This window comes from Schistocerca piceifrons, chromosome 3, assembly GCF_021461385.2.
Source record: "Schistocerca piceifrons isolate TAMUIC-IGC-003096 chromosome 3, iqSchPice1.1, whole genome shotgun sequence".
Classification (NCBI taxonomy): Eukaryota; Metazoa; Arthropoda; class Insecta; order Orthoptera; family Acrididae; genus Schistocerca; species Schistocerca piceifrons.
In genome coordinates, this window is record NC_060140.1 from 882,585,457 (window position 1) to 882,612,253 (window position 26,797).

General features: G+C 42.6%; 1 protein-coding gene across 1 annotated transcript in view; it reads right to left on the reverse strand.

The window, feature by feature from the left end:
- Positions 1-274: 274 nt before the first annotated feature.
- LOC124789150 (cytochrome P450 4C1-like) overlaps positions 275-26,797 on the reverse strand; it is a 112,379-nt gene continuing 85,856 nt past the window's right edge. Inside the window, exons 5-6 of the mRNA XM_047256444.1 lie at positions 17,906-18,106; positions 275-4,087 (exon numbers count right to left, since the gene is read on the reverse strand). Coding sequence (XP_047112400.1) covers positions 3,650-4,087; positions 17,906-18,106 — 639 coding nt within the window. The 3' untranslated portion in view covers positions 275-3,649. The remainder of the gene's footprint in view (positions 4,088-17,905; positions 18,107-26,797) is intronic.

Below are 26,797 nucleotides of genomic sequence, written 5' to 3' on the forward strand. Positions count from 1 at the left end.
CGATCATGGTGACCTCTACCACTGGTAGTCCCGCTCCAAAGATCCGAATCGGGGACTTGTCCATAACTGTGTGTGTGTGTAATAGTTTGAACCATGTCTGCCACCTCCAGTAGATACTCAGGTCTAGATGGTGGTTGATGTGATTAATTTCGTATTGAAACGTCAGATGTGTACTATGTTCATAGGACCTGAAAGGATATATTGTGATAGATTACAAAAATTGTTAATGATCTGTTTATTACATTATGATAAAAACCTTAATATAATGTACAACGAAATGTTGTTCAAGAATTACAAAAAATGGTTCAAATGGTTCTGAGCACTATGCGACTTAACTTCTGAGGTCATCAGTCGCCTAGAACTTAGAACTAATTAAACCTAACTAACCTAAGGACATCACACACATCCATGCCCGAGGCAGGATTCGAACCTGCGACCGTAGCGGTCGCTCGGTTCCAGACTGTAGCGCCTAGAACCGCACGGCCACTCCGGATGGCTCAAGAATTACAAATAAATTATCAAAAGATAATGTGCATAGGGTATGCCATAATAGTTTATGGTGGATACTCGTAACTCAAGTGTCAACCAAGGCATTGATGCAAATAAGAGGTATTTTTAAAGGAATGATATGTTTTATTTTAACAATTTTCGAAACATTTTGAAAAGACAAGTACTGTGATATCAAGACAATGAAATTCTTCAGAAAATAATCTGACAAATGTGCTAAATTGAGAGGCAAAGTGCTCAGAATCCTCTACAGCATTGTAAACACCACCAAGCGAGGCTGTTGTGCAAGGCACCATCATCATGTGCTGCAAGATGAGAAATGTTTACTTCACAAAAGCGGCTTACCAGGCTTCTCCATCTTGGCGGAGAATGATTTCAAGAAGAACAATGAGATGTGGTCATACTGTCATTGGTGAACATGCAGAGCTCTAAGAGTACTACAGCTTTCTGACAAATGTTATGACCACAAACATAAAGTGGTGTTGACCAGACGATGGAATTCTGCCCTGTGCAAGCAACAAGTACATATGGACCGAATGGTTGTGACTAACAAGCCTGACAAATGAATGGCTCTGAGCACTATGGGACTTAACATCTATGGTCATCAGTCCCCTAGAACTTAGAACTACTTAAACCTAACTAACCTAAGGACAGCACACAACACCCAGTCATCACGAGGCAGAGAAAATCCCTGACCCCGCCGGGAATCGAACCCGGGAACCCGTGCGTGGGAAGCGAGAACGCTACCGCACGACCGCGAGCTGCGGACTAACAAGCCTGACATAGCATGTTAGCCAGATAAAAGGTCATGCCTGTCAATCAACATCTTAGTCTAGGTGACTGAATCTATAACGTTTAGGTGGCTCAGAATAAACTGAAATACGAGGATCTGACTTTCGAGTTCAGTGGAATTTGGAATATGAAACCTGATCATATCATTATACTTTGTGCTCTGCTATCAACACTACGTAATCTGAAGAGCACTCATCTGTTTCCTAGGATTTACTAAACACAGTCAAATAAAAATTATTGTTCAGAAATAGCGTAAAATATTGTGTGAAGTACTGTAAAACTCTGAGTTACCAGAGATACTCCTGAGGAAGCTGGACGTAACCTGGGCAACTCCTACAATGCAATCTCTGTTGTTAAAATAAAAAAGAACAATTATTGTTTTTACTATGGTTGTAATTATTCATCTTACAAAAAGCTTTTGAAAAGCACTAAGAAAGTGTATTGTTTGATTTTAAAACACTAGTTACTTCAATATTTCAGTTCATACAGTAACTATGAAACTAAGCACACAGTTGTTCAGATGTAGCATTGTCCTTGAATATTTATAGTTATGCGCTTGCATTGATGAGTGTAGTGGGGCATCTACGCCGCATTTCTTGCTTTTTCGCTGACTATGCTCTAGCGATGAAGGTAAGAGATAGTGAGCGCATATGTGTTGCAAGCAAACAGCTGTAGCATACAGGCACGGTGACGTTACTGTTAAGTATTTTAATGTGGTTTCCAACACTGTAAAGCATCTGACTTATTTCACAAAAGTGCTCTTTTATAATGTCTGATAAATAGAATGTGAGAGATATATACATGCACCAATGTGATACTGCCAGATCGACAATGTGAAATATGTTCGTAATATGATCACACAGAGAAAGTGTGTCCAACTGGGTCGGGTCTGAATTAGACATTAAGATTTTCGTAACAAAAAATAGAACCTTTCATACATATCACAGAATATTCCGGGCTTATACCTACAGTAATGGTCAGTCAATAGTCTGCTGTGACCACTAGTAAATCAATGTGCATGCAACTGTGTGAAGTGTAGGTGAGTACTTTGCATAAAGCACTTTAAAAATATGTGCAAGTGTGTTCGTAAAATGAAGAATGTTATGTAGCATGCTGTGCACCTATGGAGTGTAGTCAAATCGCAGGTGCTGTGCAGAAGAGGAGTTGCACGTTGCTGTAATCTGACTCGACGCAAAAGTGAGTGACATTCACGAACACTAATGTATTTGTTTGAGTGGCCATTTTCCGCAGCAGCTGTTAAAATCAGTTGTTATTGGTTTTTCCGCCTTAAGCTTACTGAAATTTAACTGAAGAGAATTTTAGACCAGACGCGTTTCGCTTGTATTTATAAAACATGTTCTGTGCTTATTCTGAAAATTGGATATATAAGTTTGTATATTTTTCGTTGTTTTAGATTAAAAACAGGGTTTTGTCTATAAGGTTGGAGCGCAAATTACTTACAGTGTTGCAGCCTGTTATTTACACATTCTGTATTTGTGTTATTTACACTTCACCTCGCTTTTGCAGATCAAACTGAAGTTATGTGTGTTCTCACTCAGCACAAGAAAAAGTGCAAAGGGAAAAAATTGCCGAGTGTGCATGTGAAACGTAGTCTTTCGATATCAACTGCTGCTAATGAAAGGGAGTAAGCAGTGGTTTGAAGAATGTGTAAAGAAGAGGCTGGAACACTGTAAGTAATTTCCACTGTAACTTTATAAACAAAACGCTGTTTTTAATGTAAAGCAACTAAAAATGTACAAACATATGTATACAATTTGCAGAATGAACACAGAAGATGTTTTATAAATAAGAGTAAAAGGCGTCTGGAGTAAAATTCTCTTTGATCAAATTGCAGTAAGCTTAAGTCGGAAAAACCAATAACAAATGATTTTACCGATCTCTGAATGATGTTATCACCCTCTAGACTATCTGTAGGTCCACATGAGATTGAGGCACACGGTCCACATACCGCCCAAGTGAGGACAGGAAATGCTGAACTCGTGCATTTGTAAACGGTTATAGGCGCTTCAGTCTGGAACCGCGCGACGGCTACGGTCGCAGATTCGAATCCTGCCTCGGGCAGGAATGTGTGTGGTGTCCTTAGGTTAGTTAGGTTTAAGTAGTTCTAAGTTCTAGGGGACTGATGACCGCATCAGTTAAGTCCCATAGTGCTCAGAGCCATTTGAACCATTTTTTGTAAACGGTTAGGGAACATACACGACTATATAGCATTACAATCCCTCTTCGTACTCTAATTTGGCGAAACCTCGTTTCGGTATTTTGAACAGTTCAGGAAATGCAAGGGTTCTTCATACTCATCCTGTTCATACGTTCAGTTTTAGACGGCAAGCTAGGAAGCTACTGGTACATTATCCCGTGGAACAAAAGAAACACGATAGCCGGTGAGTGGGTGTGCTGTGATGGAGTAAGGAATCTGCTCCAGCTGCTGCCTGGTGGAGCCGGGTCGGATGCGGAACCTGCGCAGCACTGCAGCCAGCGCAACCCGCATCTCCAGGTCGGCGAAGCGCGCGCCCACGCACTTGCGAGGTCCTGTGCCAAACGGCAGGTAGCTGCCCGGCTGCCTGCTGGTCGCGCTGCCTCCGGGCAGGAAGCGGCCGGGGTCGAACAGGTCGGGCTCAGGGAACAGGTCTGGTCGGCGGTGCATCAGCAGGAACGACACAAGCACGCAGCAGCCCCTCGGCGCCAAGTAACGACCATCGCACAGCGGCGTGTCCTCGGTCACCAGGTGCGCAATGTTGGGGGCTGTCGGAAACAGCCGCAGCGACTCCTGCAACAGCCGTACACGCACATGTGAACCGTATCGTATTGTAAGGAATTTCCTGAACAGATCTTGCACGGGACGCTGAAGTCCAGCACACAATATGTATCCCATAATTGATCTTATTCGTGTAACTCATTTGTCGAAACTACATCAGTGCTACACATGTACAGAACCTGGGCAAAGTATATGGTAACACCCAAACTCAGGACACTACTATGGATTATACGATGTAGGGAAACATCTTGAAGTCGTCTCAGAATGGATCATACAGGTCCTTTACGGTTTCCGAGGGCATCATATACCACTCTTCCTGTAAAATAGGGGCCAGTTCAGGTAATGATGATGGAGGTGGATAGTGACCATACACCCTCCTCTTCAAAGCAGTTCACAAAGGCTCGATAACATTGAGATCTGGTGACTGTGCTGGCCAGGTGGGATGTTACCATTAATCCTCGTGCTCACGAAACCAGTGCTGAACGATGCCAGCTTCGTGAACAGAGGCCCTACAGCCTTGGTACAACACTTCACCTTTGAGGAACAAGCGTTCTGCCATAGGATGGACCTGATACGCCAAAGTGGTCACATAACATGTGGCAATAATGCGACCTTGCAGAGTAGCTGTGAAGCCCATTGTATACCACAATACAGCTGCCCAAACCATCACTAAACCCCAGAAACGTTTCACTTCTGAGATGTATACTTGGCCAGAAAGGTTTAAACAGCGTGAAACAAGACCCATCTGAGCAAATTATTTTCTTCCAGCACCCCATAGTGCAGATTTTATAGGTTTGGCCCCACGTTTTCCTGTTAAGGGTATCTCCATCAGTGATGAGCAGTACAGTACAGCTGCCCAAACCATCACTGAACTCCACAAACGTTTCACTTCTGAGGTGCATATTTGGCCAGAAAGGTTTAAACAGCGTGAAACAAGACCCATCCGACCAAATTATTTTCTTCCAGCACCCCATAGTCCAGATTTTATAGGTTTGGCCCCACGTTTTCCTATTAAGGGTATCTGCATCACTGATGAGTGGTTTTGGAACTCCAGCTCACTCTACAATTCCCTGCTTGTGGAGCTTCCTCCATGTTGTTTTGGCACTGACAGGGTTAGCCAGTGTGATGTTCCACTCTGCAGTGACTTTCGCAGCTGTTATCCCACTACTATTCTTCAATGACAGTCTGTCACGATCACTCAACCCACACTTTCGTCCACATTATGACATAGTGGATCAGGGTTTTCTGCTTTCCCTGTACACAGTTTAAATTTTCCGTAAGTTATCTCCTGAAACACCAAACATTTCGGCTCCCTGGGTTTTGGGTGCACTTACCATGAAAGCATCAACAATTACCCCACCCTCGAATTCAGTTAGCTTTGATATAACTGACTCACAGCTACACATAACACTGTTCTGACCACGACTGACAATTGCAGTATGTTGAGCACATTGCATAGGTGCTTTTCATACTGAAATTCAGCAGTTTAGTCAGTAGGCCTCTACAGCATCTTCGTTTATGCTGAAGCATACATTTTCGTGGTGTTTCCATGTTTTCGTTCAAACACTGCATGTTGCGATTAGTACACTGAGGTATGAATTAGTCTTGCAACACACTTGTAGATTTGAGCAGGAGAAAATTACACTTTGAGACGTGGCATAAGCCCCCTCTCATATTTCTATCTTACTCTGAGTAATTCGATTTGGGGAAGGACAGCCGAGTATGGTCATTACAAGGGTAGTATTGAGAACTCAGAAGATATGAATATTTTCCTCTCTAAATGCACACAGAGAAAAGTTGCTATTCCTTCACACGTGGACTTCCCACGTAGCGTCTCTCGTCACCCGGGTGGTCCGGTGACAGGTGGGTTCTGCTGATCTTGAAAGGGTTCTGCCGGCGGGTGTGAGGGAGTCGAGTGGATGCTGTCCAGACGCCGACATTGTCATAAGAGCGGGGGCGACACGCCCACAGGGGCCTGAAGGAGCACGGCTGGGGCTACAGATTCCATTACTTCGCAGAAACTTAGTAAAAACACTTTCTGACGGGCTACCAGCAAGGTGTGGGAATGACTTGTGTTACCAGGCAGTCTTGGCGGGCAAATTCCCGCGTTTTCTGCAAAATCATAACTGTGATTGGCTTGCTCAGGGGATAGCTCCGTGACGTAGCAAAATCGGCGCAGAAATTGGCGCTAAGTATCTCCATTGGTGGAATAGTAGCGCTTCGGCAATAGAGTGGAATTTTCCGCTGGTTTTCGATTTGCTGATTGGAACGTTTTAACCATGGCCACTGTTGTGGGGGCGGGAATGTTCTGTGTTCGGCTTGCATGGGTGCTCTTGAGAAAGTCGCCTCTCGCCTTTCGGTCAGAGTAGGTTACAAGACTGAGCTCTCGCTGCTCTGGACAGCCTGCCTTCCGTTGGCTGTCTAATATACTTTCATTTAATTGTAACTGTTTGACGAATTTGCTGAAGTTCCGACTTCAGCGTAACTTTCCAAGTACAGTTGGCAATTGAGCGTTCTGCGTACAAGCGACCTATGTTGTCCTTCTTGAACAGTTTTGGCTAAAGTTGACTATCAGAGTTACCGTGTGACTTCGCTTGTTAAAATCAACAATCACTGTACTGTCTGTGATTGTGTAGCGAGCCTTCTTCGTCTCCCTCAGAGACGCATTTGTGTTGCTAGGAAGTGTTTAGTCTGGAACAACCAGACCAGGATAATTTGTTTTGGGCTATACTCGCGACATTATCATCACCACGACGGGACGCCGAAGCAACCAGGCATCGCCTCCGGTATGCCAGCCAGATTGTGTCCTTACAGTTAAGAAGACAGATTGGTAATGTATGTCTGCAGCACCGACAAATTAGGGAATTTTGCTACGTGACAATCAGAGCTCAGCAGAACGCACCTGTTCCCGTCTTTCCTAACGTGGTTCTGTCTTGGGTGTTCATTGTCTGAGTTGTCACTACTGTAGCAGCAATTAATGTTGGGTTGGCTGGGTGTTTCTGTTAAGATTTGAGTTGCAAGGAATTGGCTCCACATACCACTTGGTCGTAAATGTCACAATCTAGTTTATGCTACAGCATCTTTGTTTATGTTGAAGCATACATGTTCATGATGTTTCCATATTTTCGTTCAAACAAGCACTGCATATTGTGATTAGTACACTGAGGCATGAATTAGTCTTGTAACACACTTGTAGGTTTGAACAGGAGAAAATTACATTTTTAAATTAAATGTTGATTGCATCTCTATAGACCGCATAACAAACACAAAATTTGTGGCAATGCATATTGATTTTTAGTTTAAGTGATGTGAACATGCAAAGATATTGTCCTCGCAAATTTAATGTGATCAGCATGTTTTGTACGTAGAGTCCTGTCATCAGTGTGTGATGGCCAATGTTGTTTAGTTACATACTCTTCATATGTACACTCGCTTCTTAGTTTTGAATACTTTTCTTGAGCACTAGGGTGCAAAATCTGAACAAAAACTTTTAATTGAGCTCATTGCAAACATATGTTTCAAAACACTGGGAATTTTGAATACACCATGTGAGAACGTTTGCCAATCAGCCATGCACATCAAAAGTAACATTGATCATTACTGTCTATGATACAAGTTCTGCAAGATTTGGACTGAATTTACATTTACCATAAAAAAGTAAATAAGACTCAAAACACCATTTCGAACTAAGAAATCAAAGAAATTACTAAAACAAATTTATTTAAAAAGGCAGTCAGAAGTACCTTCACAATTTAGTCATATTTCATAAAAATTACCTATTAAGCAAAACATTCTATCATACTATGCAGCGAAGGATTACGTATCTTACATGGAGTAGCTGCTTGGTAAAAAAAAGTAGGACAAATAAATACTACAAAACATCCATCATTTCACATAACATTTTCACACTATATTTTTCCTTCTTTTTTATCTTTTCTGGAAGAACTTAGTCCCAAAGCTAAGCAACGTATGACACTAAAACTTCGTTTTCTTTCTAAACTCAACATCTCACTGTTAATAGAGGCATGCTCACTCAGTCTTTCAGACTAGCAAATAAGAAGTCGAAGAAAACAGAAAGGAAACCAAACACAGTCGCTATAGCCTTGACATCGACTAACGGCGTGTGTAGTGTCACATTATGAAACAACATGCGTATAGTGTGTGTAGCGTGTGACTGGGGATCAGAAATGAATGAACGGTGCAGAACTATACTTTGACAATATTGTAATGATCTAATAGTGAAAGGTTGCCAGCCGAGAAAAGAAGAATCATGTAAATATGAATATTAGTTGTAAGCCGTTAACAGTGCAAGCCGCTTTCGTCAGTACATTAAGAGGTCATACGAGTCAAAAAACCGCTGATTGGGAATTAGAGGTAAAAAGCGATGCAGTCATGTCCCATATATAAGCAAACAGCTCAAGATGCCGTACATAGAAGACCTGAAACGTCAAGCAAGGCAGAGTTCCAGAGATCAGCAGCAGCAGAGTTCCACACTGGCAAGAGTTCCAGATCGAGCAGCCTCGGATGACGAAGAGCCAGCAGCAAATTCTACGTAGGTGAGCATTATCTTTAGTTTAGCTTGTACACCAAGGACACCTTGCTTGCCTGAACATACCTCTGAACTAGGGCTATTGGTTTCCATCGTACATTTGTCTACATGTACCTATGTTTATACGTGACTTTCTTTGCAGCGAGTACTTGAACCTAAGGATCCGATTGGAGCAATAGAATCTGACACTTCCATGGTCCGTGATCTGTAGCACCATATGTTGGTGTGTATTCCCGACTCTTGACAAGGTTATTGGCTATGGTGGATACTTTTTGATTAACTTGAGATTGTAGTAGGCCTCATCTGTGTTTTTATAAACTACCGTCTGTGCTCTTCTGCATTTTTATTGCAGACACACGAAGAAGCAATAAAAAACAGAACAGGAAGCCAAGCCAGAATCTCACTTCCTTTCATCACCATGTGCATCTTTAACACTATTAACGATACGGCCTATATAACTTATATAACTTCTCTGTTTTTTTCCACAATGTGACTTCTGTATCACCAAGCTGGTTCGTGTAACATCTGTGTAAATGTTTTATTCGTTATTTATGACCATTTATGTAACCGTAATAATCTAAGGATGTGTTTTCAAAAGTATTATGGTGTAAAAGAATGGAAATGTTGAATCTTTACTTGCCATACTGGCTCATGAATAGAGCTGTCGCTTCGTAATCATGTACGAGGGCAGTTCAATAAGTAATGCAACACATTTTTTTCTGAAACAGGGGTTGTTTTATTCAGCATTGAAATACCCCAGGTTATTCTCCAATCTTTTAGTTACACAATACTATTTTTCAACGTAATCTCCATTCAATGCTACGGCCTTACGCCACCTTGAAATGAGGGCCTGTATGCCTGCACGGTACCATTCCACTGGTCGATGTCGGAGCCAACGTCGTACTGCATCAATAACTTCTTCATCATCCGCGTAGTGCCTCCCACGGATTGCGTCCTTCATTGGGCCAAACATATGGAAATCCGACGATGCGAGATCGGGGCTGTAGGGTGCATGAGGAAGAACAGTCCACTGAAGTTTTGTGAGCTCCTCTCGGGTGCGAAGACTTGTGTGAGGTCTTGCGTTGTCATGAAGAAGGAGAAGTTCGTTCATATTTTTGTGCCTACGAACATGCTGAAGTCGTTTCTTCAATTTCTGAAGAGTAGCACAATACACTTCAGAGTTGATCGTTTGACCATGGGGAAGCACATCGAACAGAATAACCCCTTCAGCGTCCCAGAAGACTGTAACCATGACTTTACCGGCTGAGGGTATGGCTTTAAACTTTTTCTTGGTAGGGGAGTGGGTGTGGCGCCACTCCATTGATTGCCGTTTTGTTTCAGGTTCGAAGTGATGAACCCATGTTTGATCGCCTGTAACAATCTTTGACAAGAAATTGTCACCCTCAGCCACATGACGAGCAAGCAATTCCGCACAGATGGTTCTCCTTTGCTCTTTATGGTGTTCGGATAGACAACGAGGGACCCAGCGGGAACAAACCTTTGAATATCCCAACTGGTGAACAATTGTGACAGCACTACCAACAGAGATGTCAAGTTGAGCATTGAGTTGTTTGATGGTGATCCGTCGATCATCTCGAACGAGTGTGTTCGCACGCTCCACCATTGCAGGAGTCACAGCTGTGCACGGCCGGCCCGCACGCGGGAGATCAGACAGTCTTGCTTGACCTTGCGGCGATGATGACACACGGTTTGCCCAACGACTCAACGTGCTTTTGTCCACTGCCAAATCACCGTAGACATTCTGCAAGCGCCTATGAATATCTGAGTTGCCCTGGTTTTCCGCCAAAAGAAACTCGATCACTGCCTGTTGCTTGCAACGCACATCCGTTACAGACGCCATTTTAACAGCTCCGTACAGCGCTGCCACCTGTCGGAAGTCAATGAAACTATACAAGACGAAGCGGGAATGTTTGAAAATATTCCACAAGAAATTTCCGGTTTTTTCAACCAAAATTGGTCGAGAAAAAAAATGTGTTGCTTTACTTATTGAACTGCCCTCGTAGAACACGGAGGGAAGCCCCTCTGCAAAGACACTGGCTTGGCAGGAACAGAAAAGGTGGACCTGGCGGTCGAATTGCAAATTTCTTTTGCGATAAGAGTCAGTCGGTGGCTAGCAGGTAAAGTATTCCCATCTCTTGAACTGAACAAGGCAAGAAGAACTGCAAGATTATACACTATGAGATCAAAAGTATCCGGACACCTAGCTGAAAATAACTTACAAGTTCGTGGCACCCTCCATCGGTAATTCTGGAATTCAATATGATGTTGCCCTACCCTTAGCTTTAATGAAAGCTTCCACTCTCGCAGGCATACGGTCAGTCAGGTGGTGGAACATTTCTTGGGGAATTGTAACCGATTCTTCACGAAGTGCTTCACTGAGGAGAGGTATCGATGTCGGTCAGTGAGGACTGGCACGAAGTCGGCGCTCAAAAATATCCCCAAGGTGTTCTATAGGATTCAGATCAGCCCTCTGTGCAGGCCAGTTTATTACAGGGATGTTATCATCGTGTAACCACTCCACCATTGGCATTATGAACAGGTGCTCGATCGTGTTGAAAGAGGCAATCGACATCCTAGAATTGCTCTTCATCAATGGGAAGCAAGAAAAAAGTGCTTCAAACAACAATGTAGGTTTGTGCTGTGATAGTGCCACTTAAAAAAAAAAAACAAGCAGTGCAAGCCCAGTCCATGAAAAACACGACCACACCATAACACCACCGCCTCCGAATTTCACTGTTGGCACTACACACGCTGGCAGATGTTCACCGGGCATTCACCATACCCACACCCGGCCATTGGATCGTCTCATTATGTACCGTGATTCGTCACTCCACGCAACGTTTTTCCACTGCTCAGTCGTCCAATGTTTACGCTCCACCAAGCGAGGCCTCGTTTGGTATTTCCTGGCGTGATGTTTGGCTTATGAGCAGCCGCTCGAACGTGAAATGCAACCTTTCTCACCTCCTGCCTGTCATAGTACTTGCAGCAGATCCTGATGCAGTCTGGAATTCCTGTGTGATGTTCTGGATAGATGACTGCCTATTACAAATTAAGACCGTCTTCAACTGTCGACGGTCTCTGTCAGTCAACAGACGAGATCGGCCTGTACGCTTTTGTGCTGTACGTGTCCCTTCACGTTTCCACCTCTTTATCACATCGGAAGCAGTGGACCTAGGCGTGTTGAGGAGTGTGAAAATCTCGCGTACAGACACATGACACAAGTGACGCCTTATCATCTGACCACGTTCGAAGTCCGTGAGATCCGCGGGGGGCCCCATTCCGCTCTCTCACTATGTCTAATGACTACTGAGGTCGCTGATATGGAATATCTGGCAGCAGGTGGCAGCACAGTGCACCTAATATGAGAAACGTATGTGATAGGGGGGGGTGTCCGGATACGTTTGATCATAGAGCGTATAATACAGCTTCAGATGTGGATGTAATTTGGCTTATTATTCATGGCATACTCTTGCTAAAAAGAGAATTTCCAGAGCTAGTTAAACAGCAAGAGCCACAGATACTTTTGCCGCCTTTTATGGACGGTAAAGAAGACCGAATTTGCCATTATCTTCATCTCCAGTTGAGTATTAGGTAATTGTATGGTCTATTTATGCGGTTTCTTTTTCAATTTTAAGTTTGTGCCCTATACCTTTGTGTTTATCAGTCATATTTTATCATTAGTCGTTTACCTAGACAGGGTCGTATACCAAGTGCTACCATATTCCCGATTATCCTATTTTATTGAGCTGAAAAGCCATTTCATTAAACTTTCACTACAGTTAATAAACTCTGTGGAGTAGCAGATTTCATTATTATTCACTGAGCATGATTCTTAAAGGACTCCACGTATTTTTCATACAAAAATAATTAAAGTTTCAGCATAGTTCAGCTCCCTGGATAAATTTATAATATTCAGCTAAAAATTGATCTTATTGAAATCTCTGTACAGTATTACTGTTGCATGCAAAAACGGCGGTGGTCATGAATAGATACTGCCTAGTAGACTTTGAGGGGCCAACATAAGAATTAATTATTGTGCAGATGTACAGGTGTTTTTTTTCTCATATTGTATTGTGAATAAAATATTCAGCTTTGATGTAAATCCTGGGGCACATTAGTTTCTGGTCCTCATTGCTAATTGTTGAGCCAGATGTAAGTTTCATATTACAATTACAGCATTAATGAAGTGCACATGTCAGCTAGCTGACTTTTGTGTGCTGTAATGAGAAACGGGCTCAACTATACTAGATCCAGGTACCACATGTTCTATTTGAGCTAACTAGATAAGGAAGAAAATGCGCCTTCAGAATGCAAATAGTAACAGGAATAGAGAATATAATTATCTGACAGCCATTTCAAGGACTTCTTTTTTCGAATAATTAAGCTGATAAAAGAACCTCTTGTCCAAACTTATGTTGCTCCACAATTACTAATTATTTATCTATAATAATGAGATGCTTTCTTCCTTAATATGCAGAAAGTAAGTGTTATTGAGAGCCAGTTGCTGCAAAAAAGGGTAATATTCCTTCTGTGTCGTTCATGAGAAACTAATTCTACCTTGCTTGATAAATTGCGGCAGTGCTTAGTATCTTATCTGCAAAAAGTATGGTCAATCCCAATAGTAAACTTTTTCATGAACAGAGATAGTATTTGGTACAACTTTGCCTAATTAGGCTGGAGACCATTTCTTTTCAAGTAATTACAGTTTATCTGATAACTAATGGATCACTGGTTCGATTCCCGTTTGTTCTGCTATTACTCCCTTTCAGTAGAAATCTTCAGAGAAACAAAATCAGTCGGATACCTTTCCATTACGCATGATCATGATCAAATAAGTATACATTCCCAGGAATAACATTGTCGGTGGTTGGCAGTTCAGTAGTAGCTGATAGTGTTGTACGCATCCTAACATCCCAGACTTTCTGTACTGTCTCCAGTGACAGAGACTTGATAAATCTCAGTGTGACCCCGTCGTCGTTTCACTTCTGTACACAGCCGCTCGTGCACTAAGAAACGAGTGGCCAAAAATTCCGCGTCACCTCTGGTCTGAGAGTGAGGTTCTAGGAAATTATGTTGCGGTTCATACAGGCTTACAATATTATTAAACAACTTCTTTGAAAAAGCGCATGTGTATAGGCATAAGGCGAGTGAGGTAACACTGTTTTAAGCAGACTGACCTTGTATGCGGGAAGGTAGAGGCTACATTTTTCATTTGGCCATCCTTATTTAGGATTTTCATGGACTTCCTAAATTACTTCAGGCAAATTCTGGTGAAGATCCTACTATAAGGACACAGCAGACTATATGTCCCATCCATGCCAAACTAGCACTGCAAGTAGGTAATGTCTGTATCCATGAATCATGTTATTTTTGCTGGTCTTAAATTTTAATATCAATTCTTGTAAAAGTGATCCACGGATAAACGAAATTACTACAAATGCTAATACTACGATACTGTAAATCACACTACTTATTTGTTACTAAACAGTGGAGATGCCTCATTTAAGCTGCAGTCTAAGTCTATTGTCAGAGTAACTTAAATAAGACAGTCTACGCATCAGTAAATAATAATTTGAAGTTTGAAAAGTTGCTTTATTTAAACAACTGTTCTAACTGCTGCTCGAACAGATGGCAGTTACGTGTAGACGATAGCCTTCTATTGTTAACAGTCGACATTCGATGTTGTTTGATTGGACTAATACAATTAACATCACGTAGTAATGTCTAATTGTTCTCATAAGTGAGTTAAACGCCTATGTGTTTCTTTAGAAAGACGGGAAAATTAATAAAATATTTTACACTAAGCTAATTGTGCATGTCTTTTGCTTAGTAAAATTACAGCTCATAGGGGTAAATTTTCTTCAGTTATCACTGGTGTCCGTTATTAGGTTGTAGAATTTGGCAACTTTAGTCGTACCAAACTTATCGACTTGTACTCTTTTGCTTATTAATATTTTCTTTAAATTATAAAGTTGATAGTCAGTCAAAAGAACTTGTGTCGACGGGATTACCGTCTCCTGAAACTCTAAAACTTACAGAAGAAATGAAATAAAACAGGAAGCAAAGAGACGCCCAGAACTAGTACGTAAAACGGATTGTAGTCGTAGTGGTACAAGCACATGGAATGAAGGCAATAATACGAAGGGAGTAAGCCAGGGCTGTAAGCCATCTACTACGTTATTCAGTCGGAACGTAGAGCATGCACTAAAATAAACCAAGGAGATATTTGGAAAAGAATTAAGGATCAGGGCAAATATGTAAAAACTTTAAGGTTTGCTGGTAACGGATAACATGGATCACACCGCCAACCAGTTGCTTGTTAACAATCTACTCAAACCTTTACTTAGGTTTCGACAGATATAAACCTATCTCCTCAGAAGATGTAATGACACCTAAAAAAGTATACATTGTAGCCAGTACATGGAAGTTATATGTGCAGCAAAAAGGAACATCAAAATTATATAAAATAAACTTACGTGTTACACAATGTGTGAAAAGAGAAACGAAGTCACACGGCTTAATCAACGGTAAAATGATCCACATAAATGTTATAGCATAGGGTTTCGTCATAAGTAAAAATGATCCATGTACAATCTAAGGCTACATTCTAGCGTCTATAAAGTAAGGTCTAATAATCGTCCTTGTTTCTATAAAGGGCAGACAGGAAGAACTGTCAAAGTTAGAGTTAAAGAACATTTATTGGGTAAAGAGGACGGTAGCGTTCATAGGTCAACTTATGACGAATATCTCGTACAATGTGTACAATCCCCTATGAATCTGGAAGACGTGGTTCTTCTGTGTAGGGAGGAGAAGGGTTTTAGATTGCACTTGCTGGAGGAACTGCAAATTTTTAAGCACAATTTCAGTTATAAGGATTTTATTCAATCAATGATCGATTTCAGCTTAAAAACAAACTTTTTCGATTGGATTCGGCTTGTTCCTAAATTGACATAGCAACTATAATGGCTCTTCCGCACTGTTTCAACATTTTTTTTTTCAAATACGTAATCTGTCATTATCCTACTTTTTGTTCACAATTTGCATAGGTTTATATCCTTTTTTGTAATTTTTGTTACATTTCTGTTTCTGTAACATTATTTTAATGTGCACTGAACAGCCAAAGAAAGTGGGACACCTGCCTAAAATCGTGTAGGGCTCCCGAGAGCACGCAGAAGTGCCGCAACACGACGTGGTATGGAGTTTACTAATGTCTGAAGTAGTGCTGGAGGGAACTGACACCATGAATCCCGCAGGGCTGTCCATAAATCCGTAAGAATACCATGGCGTGGAGATCTCTTCTGAACAGCACGTTGGAATGCATCACACATATGCTCAGTGTCATGTCTTGGGAGTTTGGTGGCCAGAGAAAGTGCTTAAACTCCGAAGAGTGTTCCTGGAGCCACTCTGTAGCAATTCTGGACATGTGGGGTGTCGCATTGCCCTGCTGGAATTGCCCAAGTCCGTTGGAATGCACAGTGGACATGAATGGGTGCAGGTGAACAGACTGGATGATTACCTCTAAGAGTCGTTTCTATACGTGTCAGGGGTCCCATCTTACTCCCACTGCACACGCCCTGCACCATTACAGAGCCTCCACCAGCTTGAACAGTCCCCTGCTGACATGTAGTGTCTACGAATACATGAGGCTGTCTTCATACCCGTACACGTCCATCCTCTCGATACAATTCAAAACGAGACTAGTCCGACCAACATGTTTTCAGTCATAAACAGTCCACTGTCGGTGTTGACGGGCACAGGCCAGGCGTAAAGCTTTGTGTCGTGCAGTCATCAAGGGTACAAGAGTGGGCCTTCGAGTCAAGAAAGGCCATATCGATGATGTTTCGTTGAATGGTTTGCAAGCTGAGACTTGTTGATGGCCCACTACTGAAATCTGCAGCAGTTTGCGGAAGGGTTGCTCTTCTGCCACGATGAAGGATTCTCTTTAGTCGTCGTTGGCCCCCATTGGTTCAAATGGCTCTGAGCACTATGGGACTTAACATCTATGGTCATCAATCCCCTACAACTTAGAACTACTTAAACCTAACTAACCTAAGGACATCACACAACACCCAGTCATCACGAGGCAGAGAAAGGCCCCCATTCTCGCAGGATTTCTTCCCTTTTGCAGCGATGTCGGAGATTTAATGTTTTACCGGATTCCTGATATTCACGGTACACTCGTGAAATGGTCGTATGGTAAAATCCACACTTCATCGCTACCTCGGATATGCTGTGTCCCATAGCTCGTTCGCCGACTATAACACCACGATGAAGACCACTTAAATCTTGATAATTTGCCATTGTAGTAGCAGTAACAGTTCTAACAACTGCCCCAGACACTTGTTATCCTATACAGGCGTTGCCGACCGCAGCGCTGTATTCTGCCTGTTCAGATTTCTCTGTATTTCAATACGCATTTCTCTACAGTTTGCTAGGCGCTCCAGTGTAATTTTATTGACATGTAAGGCGAATGCCACCGCTTCTTATGTGAGCTCCACCTAGGCGTAAGATTCGTGCTGGCTTGTTGCTTCTGGCCTATTAGTTGTCTGTTTGTGTGTATGGTGCACGATGCATTTTTACTGTTGACTACGCCATATGACTTCATTTCTCTTTTCACACAATATGTCGCACGTCGTTTTATTTTATATTTCCATTGCATGTAGTCCGCAGCTCGTGGTCTGCGGTAGCGTTCTCTCTTCGTGCGCACGGGGTCCCGGGTTCGATTCCCGGCGGGATCAGGAATTTTTCCTGCCCCGAGATGACTGGATGTTGTTGTGTTGTCTTCATTCTCATCATTCGTCCCCATTACGGTCGGAGGAAGGCAATGGCAAACCCCCCCCCCCCCCCTACGACCTTGCCTAGTCGGCAGGTGCGGGTCTCCCGCATCGTCCCCTACGCTCCTCGGAGTATGGGACCTCATCATCATCATCATCGTATGTAATTTTCATGTTTCTTTTTGCTGCACGCTGTACTGGTTGAAAAACATCCTGTTTGTGGGGATGAGGGTTTAGATTTGTCGAAACCTAGCTAAAGTTTTGAATAAACGTTTGACATGCAACTGGTTCGCTGTATGACTACCCTTATATCCGTAATTCTACACTTGCTGACTACTGCCATGTTTAAGATTTTACCGAAAACAGTGTAAATCTGTCAGACAGCTCAGGGCGTGGTGCTGCCTGCGTGGTATCACAGTAAATGCCTGCAAAACGAAATAAAAGCTACAACTGCGTGCTATCCAGAGATGCTGTAGTATTCCATACCTTTACAATAGCGTCTATGACCGTGAGCCGGGAGAGATCGGCCGCAGTGGCTGGCCTGAGGTAGTCGCCTCCAGAGCCGAACACGTCGTCCAGCTGCCTCTGCGCCGCGTCCTGCCACTCTGGGTGCAGCCCGAGCAGCGCCAGTGTGAAGCCTATGGAGGCTGCCGTCGTCTCCACGCCGGCCACAATGAGGGTGCGTATCTGAAACAAAAAAAAAGGAGGCCACGGTTAGTGTTCTATCGGCTTCATAGGACAGGCAAGGGTGTGGGCGTCTCAATTTTCCAATGAACGAATTAGTTAAAAATTAAAAGCTCAGTGTATTCACTGTGTCGGGTATACTGGTGAGAAAAATAATGAGACTGACAGCACTGCGACCGAGCTGGTAACGCCCTGTGTGTAGACCTGTGTGTTCAGCCCTTCCAGATGCCCAGCAAGAGCTTCAGCTTCGTACTACCATTACGTGATTTTGAGAGCGCCATTATCGGAGCTGTGTTTTTGTTATGTGTTACGAAAATCGAACAGCAGAGCTTAGAAAAACGTTACGCTATCAAGTTTCGTGTTAAACTTGAGGAATCCGAGGGTGTGATTCTTGAAAAGTTGAAACAAGCCTATGGGGGATATGGAAGCACAAGTTTATAGCTGGTGGCACAAATCATTTTTGGAAGTTCGAGAAGACGTTGAAGACAATAAGGATGACGGGTGATATGTTACACACTTTCAGCGAACATCAAATTTTGACCGGATACTTGCATATGATAAAGGTTTGCGCCAAAATAGTGCCGAAAATCTTCACAACTGAACAGAAGGGCAATCGTAGAAACGTGTGTGTTGCTGTCCTTGAGAGGACTGCCAGTGACCACGAATGGTTCAAGAATGAAATTTTCACTCTACAGCGGAGTGTGCGCTGATATGAAACTCCCTGGCAGATTAAAAGTGTGTGCCGGACCGAGACTCGAACTCGGGACCTTTGCCTTTCTGGTGAAGTGCTCTACCAACTGAGCCAACCAAGCACGACTCACGCCGCCTCCTCACAGCTTTAATTCTGCCAGTACCTTGTCTCCTACCTTACAAACTTCACACAAGCTTTCCTGCGAACCTTGCAGAACTAGCACTCCTGGAAGAAAGGATATTGCGGAGACATGGCTTAGCCACAGCCTGGGTGTTGTTTCTAGAATGAAATTTTCACTCTACAGCGGAGTGTGCGCTGATATGAAACTTCCTGCCAGATTAAAATTGTGTGACGGACCGAGACTTGAACTCGGGACCTTTGCCTTTCGCGGGCGAGTGCTCTACCAACGAATAGTTCAGTCAGGTGATCACAAGTGATGAATCCTGGATTTATGAGTACGATCCTCAGACAAAGTGGCAGAGTGAAGAGTGACACACAGATATATCTCCTCAACCGGAAAAGGCTCGAATGAGCTGATCAAAGAGCAAACCAATGCTTGTTTGCTTTTTTGACATTAGGTGTGTCGTGCATAAAGAATCTGGTCCTCCAGGAAAAATTGTCAACATAGTGTTTTACAAAGATGTACTTTAAAGGCTCAGTAAGAAAGATTAATTGAGTGAGATCAGATATTGCAGACAAGTGGATGTTGTTTCATGACAACGCCCCATGGGACACGGCCACTTCTGTCACGGAATTTTTGACCTCATAAGGCGCTCCTGCAGCTCTACAGCCTGATCTGGGTCCTTGTGACTTTTGTATTTCCCCAGAATGTTTTGTAAAGAAATAGAGTAAATGATGATTTACATCTGTGTGATATTCTGTATAATGCAGGAGGCACAATACCTTATAATTTCGAAAAGACTCAAGAGAAAGGCAGAAAAGCACACATGCAAACATCACCAAACACATTCGTGTAAGCAAATGCACAAATGCACTTGAAAATACGAATACGTTCTCGAAACGCGTTGTGCAAAGCAGCGAAAAATGAGTAACATGTGCTGTTTTCATTATTTAAAACAGACATATGTCTATTAATTCCCATTATTACAAGGTAGTTCATCTTTCTCTATTTATGGACGTGATGTAAGACTTCATGTTGCACTTTATTGCTATGGCCTTCCTTAAGCAGACGATCTGCAAAATCTGAGTCTCCTTTCCTAAGTTTCCAACGGCTACGCTGTCACTTCAAGTGTATGCATATAGCCCTACCAGACTGACCAATTTAAAATTTGCCACAATTGCAAGCGATTTTGCATGTTACGCTCTTTTCCAAAGTTACCTTTGCGCAAAAAGTGACCAAAACTGTTGTACTCACAAAATCATGTTTCAAAGTTCGTGGATTTAAGCTTTGTGGCTACGTTCAGAGAGACTTTTCCTAATATGGAATTCCACATTACTTACTGAGTTCTAGGGATGGTGGATTGAGAACCGGGTGAAGAAGAATGCGCCTGTCTCTGTTTTCTGTGTGTCATGGAGTCCATCAAGGCAGGAGAGTAGCCACAGTTTGATGATATTCGTTTGATTGTATTTAATTCAATTTGTAAGTTGTCATCAATCATGGTGATGGATATCAGATGGTGTATAATTGATTGGAAGGCAGCATGTTTACGGTCACCGGGAGTTGGGAATTGGCAGGTATTGCAATGTATGTGACGGCGGTTTCCTATGGATCTTGAAAGTATGTAAATGATCGCTGATGTCCACAGATAGATTAAAATAATTTATGCAATTAACCCCAAATGCCAATGTGAGTTTTTTTATTGTTGTGTTTAGAATTTAGGTGCTTGAGGAATGTTTGAAGTTGTCTGGTAGTACCCGTTCGCAAGCTCAACACCTTATCGACGCGCTACACCAGTATCCAACCTTGGAAGGGAGTGTGTTATTTTCCAAGAAATGTTTTTCAAAACCCTCCAAGAAGATTTAAGCAAGGACAGGACTGAAGGGGAATTCCGTATCCAGACCGTCCAACTGTTTTTATATCTTGCCGTTGAAACAGAAATAATTCTGAGTTAGGCAATTGCTTGTAGCTAAAATTATTTCATCTGTGACAACTGGGTTAACACTTGATTTATCAGGTGCGATTCCATATGGAATGGATTTGCTCAGCGACTGTGTTTATTCGAAGTTGGGAAAATGTATAGCAGTCAGTTCCTAGTAATCTGTTGATTGCAGACCTACAATGCCAAAAAAAAAGTGGCAACGACAAGAAGAAGTTGTGCGACATAAAGGAAAGTTCGTAGGCTTGTTTCTAATTCTGAACGATGATGTCTACTCAGATTTCGTACCAGTTGCATAAGAAAATTTGGAAATTTGTGGTAAGATCTTATGGGACCAAACTGCTGACGTCATAAAAAAAATGGTTCATATGGCTCTGAGCACTATGGGACCTACCATTTGAGCTCATCAGTCCCCTACAACTTAGAACTACTTAACCCAACTAACCTAAGGACATCACACACATCCACTCCCGAGGCAGGATTCGAACCTGCGACCGTAGCAGTCGCGTGGTTCCGGACTGAAGCGCCTAGAACCGCTGGGCTGAGGTCATCAGTCCCTGAGCTTACACAATACTTAGTCCAACTGAAACTAACTTACGCTAAGGATAACACACACACACACACACACACACACACACACACACACACACGAAGAGGAATCGAACCTCCGGCGGGGGGAGCCGCGCGAACCGTGACAGAACGCCCAAGACCGTGCGGCTACCCCGCGCGGCCAGTTGAATAAGAGTGGCTTTAATAGCGCCACTACGAGGATGCAAATCAGGTTGGCTTTAAATCCGCACTGTATTGGCTGTGAGCGTTAGTTACATTTAAGACTGGACGTGTTGGTGAGTTGATGTTAGTCAAGAATGTCTTTAAGGTGAAAAGGATGCCTTTATCATCACTTCACTGAGTTTGAATGAGGTCGTTTAAGACGGCTACGAGAAGCTGCATATTCCTTCTGCGATATTGCAGAAAGACTTGGCAGGGGTGTAGCCACTGTACATGATTCCTTGGACGGTGGTCACGAGAACGTACAGACGCGAGAAGACCGTGCTCCGGACGGCCACATGGTAGTACTTACACCATCGTGTTCAGTGTATGACTCTGGCGCATCATACTGTATCTAAAGCAGTAATTTGAGCAGCAACAGGCACCACAGTGACACAATGAACTTTTACAAATCGGTTACCTCGAGGACAGTTCAGAGCCATACGCCCTGAAGCGTGCGCTCCACTGACGCCAAACCACCACCATTTATTATTATTTATTTATTTATTTATTGTTCCGTGGGACCAAATTAAGGAGAAGTCTCCATGGTCATGGAACGAGTCAGTACATGAAATTATAACACGATAGTAGAAACAGATAAAATGAAATATAAGAAACATATTCAGGCGACAATTCGTAAGTTTAAATAAAGAAAATCAACAATGTAACACTGGAATTTGCTTAATTTTTCAGCTCTTCCAGGAGATCCTCGACAGAATAGAAGGAGTGAGCCATGAGGAAACTCTTCAGTTTCGACTTAAAAGTGTTTGGGCTACTGCTAAGATTTTTGAGTTCTTGTGGTAGCTTATTGAAAATGGATGCAGCAGAATACTGCACTCCTTTCTGAACAAGAGTCGAGGAAGTGCATTCCACACGCAGATTTGATTTCTGCCTAGTATTAACTGAGTGAAAGCTGCTAACTCTTGGGAATAAGCTAATATTGCTAACAACAAACGACATTAAAGAAAATATATACTGTGAGGGCAATGTCACAATTACCAGACTATTGAATAGGGGTCGACAGGAGGTTCTCGAACTTACACCACAAATAGCTCGAACACCCCGTTTTTGAGCCAAAAATACCCTTTTTGAATCAGAATTACCCCAAAAAATAATACCATACGACATAAGCGTATGAAAATATGCGAAGTAGACTACTTTTCGTGTTGAACTGTCACTTATTTCAGATACTGTTCTAATGGTGAATAAAGCAGCATTTAGTTTCTCAAGAAGATCCTGAACATGGGCGTTCCACAACAGCTTACTATCTATCCGAACGCCTAGGAACTTGAACTGTTCCATCTCGCTTATAATATGCCCATTCTGTCTGATCAAAATATCGGTTCTTGTTGAATTGTGAGTTAGAAACTATAAAAACTGAGTCTTACTGTGATTTAGCATCAAATTATTTTCCACAAGCCACGAACTTATTTCATGAACTACATTATCTGATACTGTTTCAATATTACAAGCAAGATCCTTCACCACCAAGCTGGTATCAACAGTAAACAGAAATATTTCTGAATCACCAGTAATACTAGAAGGCATATCATTTATATAAATAAGAAACAGCAGTGGCCCCAGCACTGACCCTTGGGGAACGCCCCTCTTAACAGTGCCCAATTGGGACAGAACTTCAGTGGTATCAAGCGAGAGTTCATTTCAGGACAGAGTCGAGATATGTTGTGTTTCCTGATGAAACCTATTTTGCCTTGGTGCTGTGTGTTGATTAGAAGGAGCCCAGCTGAGGACCTGCACCCAGCCAGTCTGCATCCTAGGCACACTGTACCTACACCTGGAGTGTGGATGTGATTTCGTATGACAGAAGGAGCACTCTCCTGGTGATCGCACGCCCCTTGACTGCAAAACTGCACGTCAGTTTGGTGATTCGACTAGTTGTGCTGCAATTCATGAACAGCATTCCAGGGAGTGTTTTCCAACAGGATAACGCTCGATCATATACGGCAGTTGTATCCCAAAACGCTCTATAGAGTGTCAACATACTGCCTTGGCTTTCTCGATCACCAAATCTGTCTGCAATCAAATGTATGTGGGACATCATCGGATGACAACTCCAGCGTCATCCACAAACTGCATTAACCTGCCTGTATTGACTGACCACGTGCAAATAGGCATGGAAATGCATCCCACTAACTGACATACGGCACCTGTACAACACAATAAATGCATGTTTGCATGCTTTCATTCAACATTCTGTCGGTTACATCGGTTATTAGTGTACATGCATTTCAGATTTGCAATGGCTTATCTCGTGCTTACATTAACCTGTGATCCTGCAATATTAATCACTTAAATATGTTACCTACACAAATGTACTTCCGAAATTTAATTAGTCCATGTTAATTATTTTTTGTATTGCGGCTTTTTTTCTTGACAATGTGGATTTCAACCACTGTGTAGCTACTATCAATGCTAAAGAAATAAGAATATATTACAATTACACACAAGCATGAATGGAAACATACTATAGTTCTATAGGCTTTGCAGAAGAATAGACGATAAAGTAACATACCACAAAGATTTAACTCAGATCGTTATCGCTTGCCCCTACAAACAGCCCCTACTATACTATCCATTTCAATAATTCAGCTCACACCAAGGCCGCTGTTTTCAATTATTACACGGATAACCTGAGTTATACTTGTAATTCTGTAATCTAAACTAATCTTACATCTCATTTTCCCTGAAATAATTCCTCTCGTCTTAGTCTTAAAACAAGCATTAACACTGACATCTTTGGAAAATGACAGACTCTGTAGATGTACTAGTTTAAAATCTTTTATCCTAAAAAAATTTCTCTGCTAAACATTCTTATCTTTGGACCTGATGATGGCAGAACATCCAGAAAGAGGTTTGTATAATAAATAGTAAATATTGTAGAATGGTAAGTAATGGCTCTAAGCACTGTGGGACTTAACTTATGAGACCATCAGTCCCCTAGAACTTAGAACTACTTAAACCTAACTAACCTAAGAACATCACACACATCCATGCCCGAGGCAGGATTCGAACAGTAGCGATCGCGCCTAGAACCGCTCGGGCACTCCGGCCGGCTATTGTAGAATATTATGTCAATGTTGTGGGCGTTTTCGGTCAGTTTAAAAAGATCACTCACCTTGACCGAAGGAAACCAGTAACCCAAACCATGGATGTGAATACCAAGCCAACTTTGTGTTTCAGCTGATTGCAAGATGTCAGAGGCATTCTACTACAGGAAGCCATAAAGGTATCAATTGTGGAAGTGGCAAACAGAAGTGGAAATCCGTCCACATATGAAGGGAAAGTTGGTGCGCAGTCCAATATAGATGTCACAACAGTTAACGAACATTCAGTCAGGAACATCCGAACCTGAAAATTGAAAGAGACTTCATCTTGAGTGAGCACAATGTCATAATCTTTTTAGTTGACTCCTGGAGAAATGAACTCAGAGATAACGCTGCACTAAATACATTAACAACACGATAAAACATAAGGGAAGCCGAGTGGTCATTTGAGGAGTATTTTCCGTTGTCAGTGCCTGGTGGAAGAATGTGACAATGTGGACACAAAAGCTCAAGAGCTCGTGACCGTAATACAAGAGGCCAAGAAATGTGGAATACCAGTCATAATACGAACAGGCTGGATTTCAAGAAGAGTCTTACAGAAATGCCACATCGCAGAAGACGGAGCTCGCAGACTGGGAAGATATAGAACTTAAGCGGCAATGTTAAGGCCACCTGCGGCAGGAAAGAATAGAGAGCTGGAGTCTATTCGTTGCACGGAACCTTCTTGAACCATGGGGTACGCCATATAAAATCGTCTGTCAAAAGATTAAGTCTCCGAGAATGTTACCAATTCTAGAACGAGCAGACGGCTGCACGACAGAAAACTGGCAACAACCTGCGTGATTACTGATGGACACACTCTTTCCAGATGACACGGCAGAAGATGAATTTGATGAACATCGAATTAAGGAACAAAAGTATGGAAGCATACTGTGGCGGCGGGATAGTTCGTCCTGTTTCGGAAGAGGAAGTGAGGGAAGGAATCCTGAAACCGAAAAGGAAGAAATCATCTTGTCCTAAAGACATCCCTGCTGATGTTCTATATGCCCTTCATACGCACATAAGTTTATATAAGTGCCGACTCTACAACGCACGTTTACTGCAGAGAAGAATACCGGGTAGACGAAAGCACACAATATTACCTAGAAAAACGGTGAAGACAAGATACTCTAGCTCCAAGTCCTACAGACCAATTTGTCTTCTCGGTACCTTAGAGAAAATTCTGGAGAAACTTCTACGTGTTGGACTTCAAGAGAAAAGATTTCTTCATGGAACTAACTGCCCACAATATGGTTTCAGAAGGGAAAAGTCAACAGAAGACTGTAAATGAGGCTGCAACAGTTGCAAAATACGCTCCGTACAAATTTGTTGTAGCCTTAATAATGGTCGTGGCCGACGCCGATGCCGACCTTCAGTGGCCAGCACTCAGGGATTTGAACTGCACACGAGCGCTGTACAACTGTTCTAACAACTACTGCCAAAACAGGAGCACCTCTGCCGTGACAAGGAGAAACCCTTACAAAATACGAGGGTTGTCCAGAATGTAAGTTCCGATCGGTCGCGAAATGGAAACCACTGGGAAAATCCTGTAAAGCTTTGCACAGATGTGTTGGACAGTGTCTCTAGTATGCCCGTAGATCGTGTCGCGTCGCTCTTTTCAGTTTTGTGTAAACAGTTAGCACGTAAAGATGCGTAGGGTTCAAATGGTTCAAATGGCTCTGAGCACTATGGGACTTAACTTCTGAGGTCATCAGTCCCCAAGAACTTAGAACTAATTAAACCTAACTGACCTAAGGACATCACATACATCCATGCCCGAGACAGGATTCGAACCTGCGACCGTAGCGGTCGCGCGGTTCCAGACTGTAGCACCTACAACTGCTCTGCCACCGCGGCCGGCTCTGTTTTTGAATACGCATGGCTATACCAGTTTCTTTGGCTCTTCAGTGTATATGACCATTTTTCACTAGATACTATCACTATTTCCAGCCGTTCAGAGACTTACGGAGACGTTTCCTGTTCCGAAATCCTTCTTCCTGTCACCCTCCCCCCTCGCCGCTTCCCCGCGCCTCCACAAAGGAAAAAAGACGCTAGTGGCCCTCAGCAATTTTTT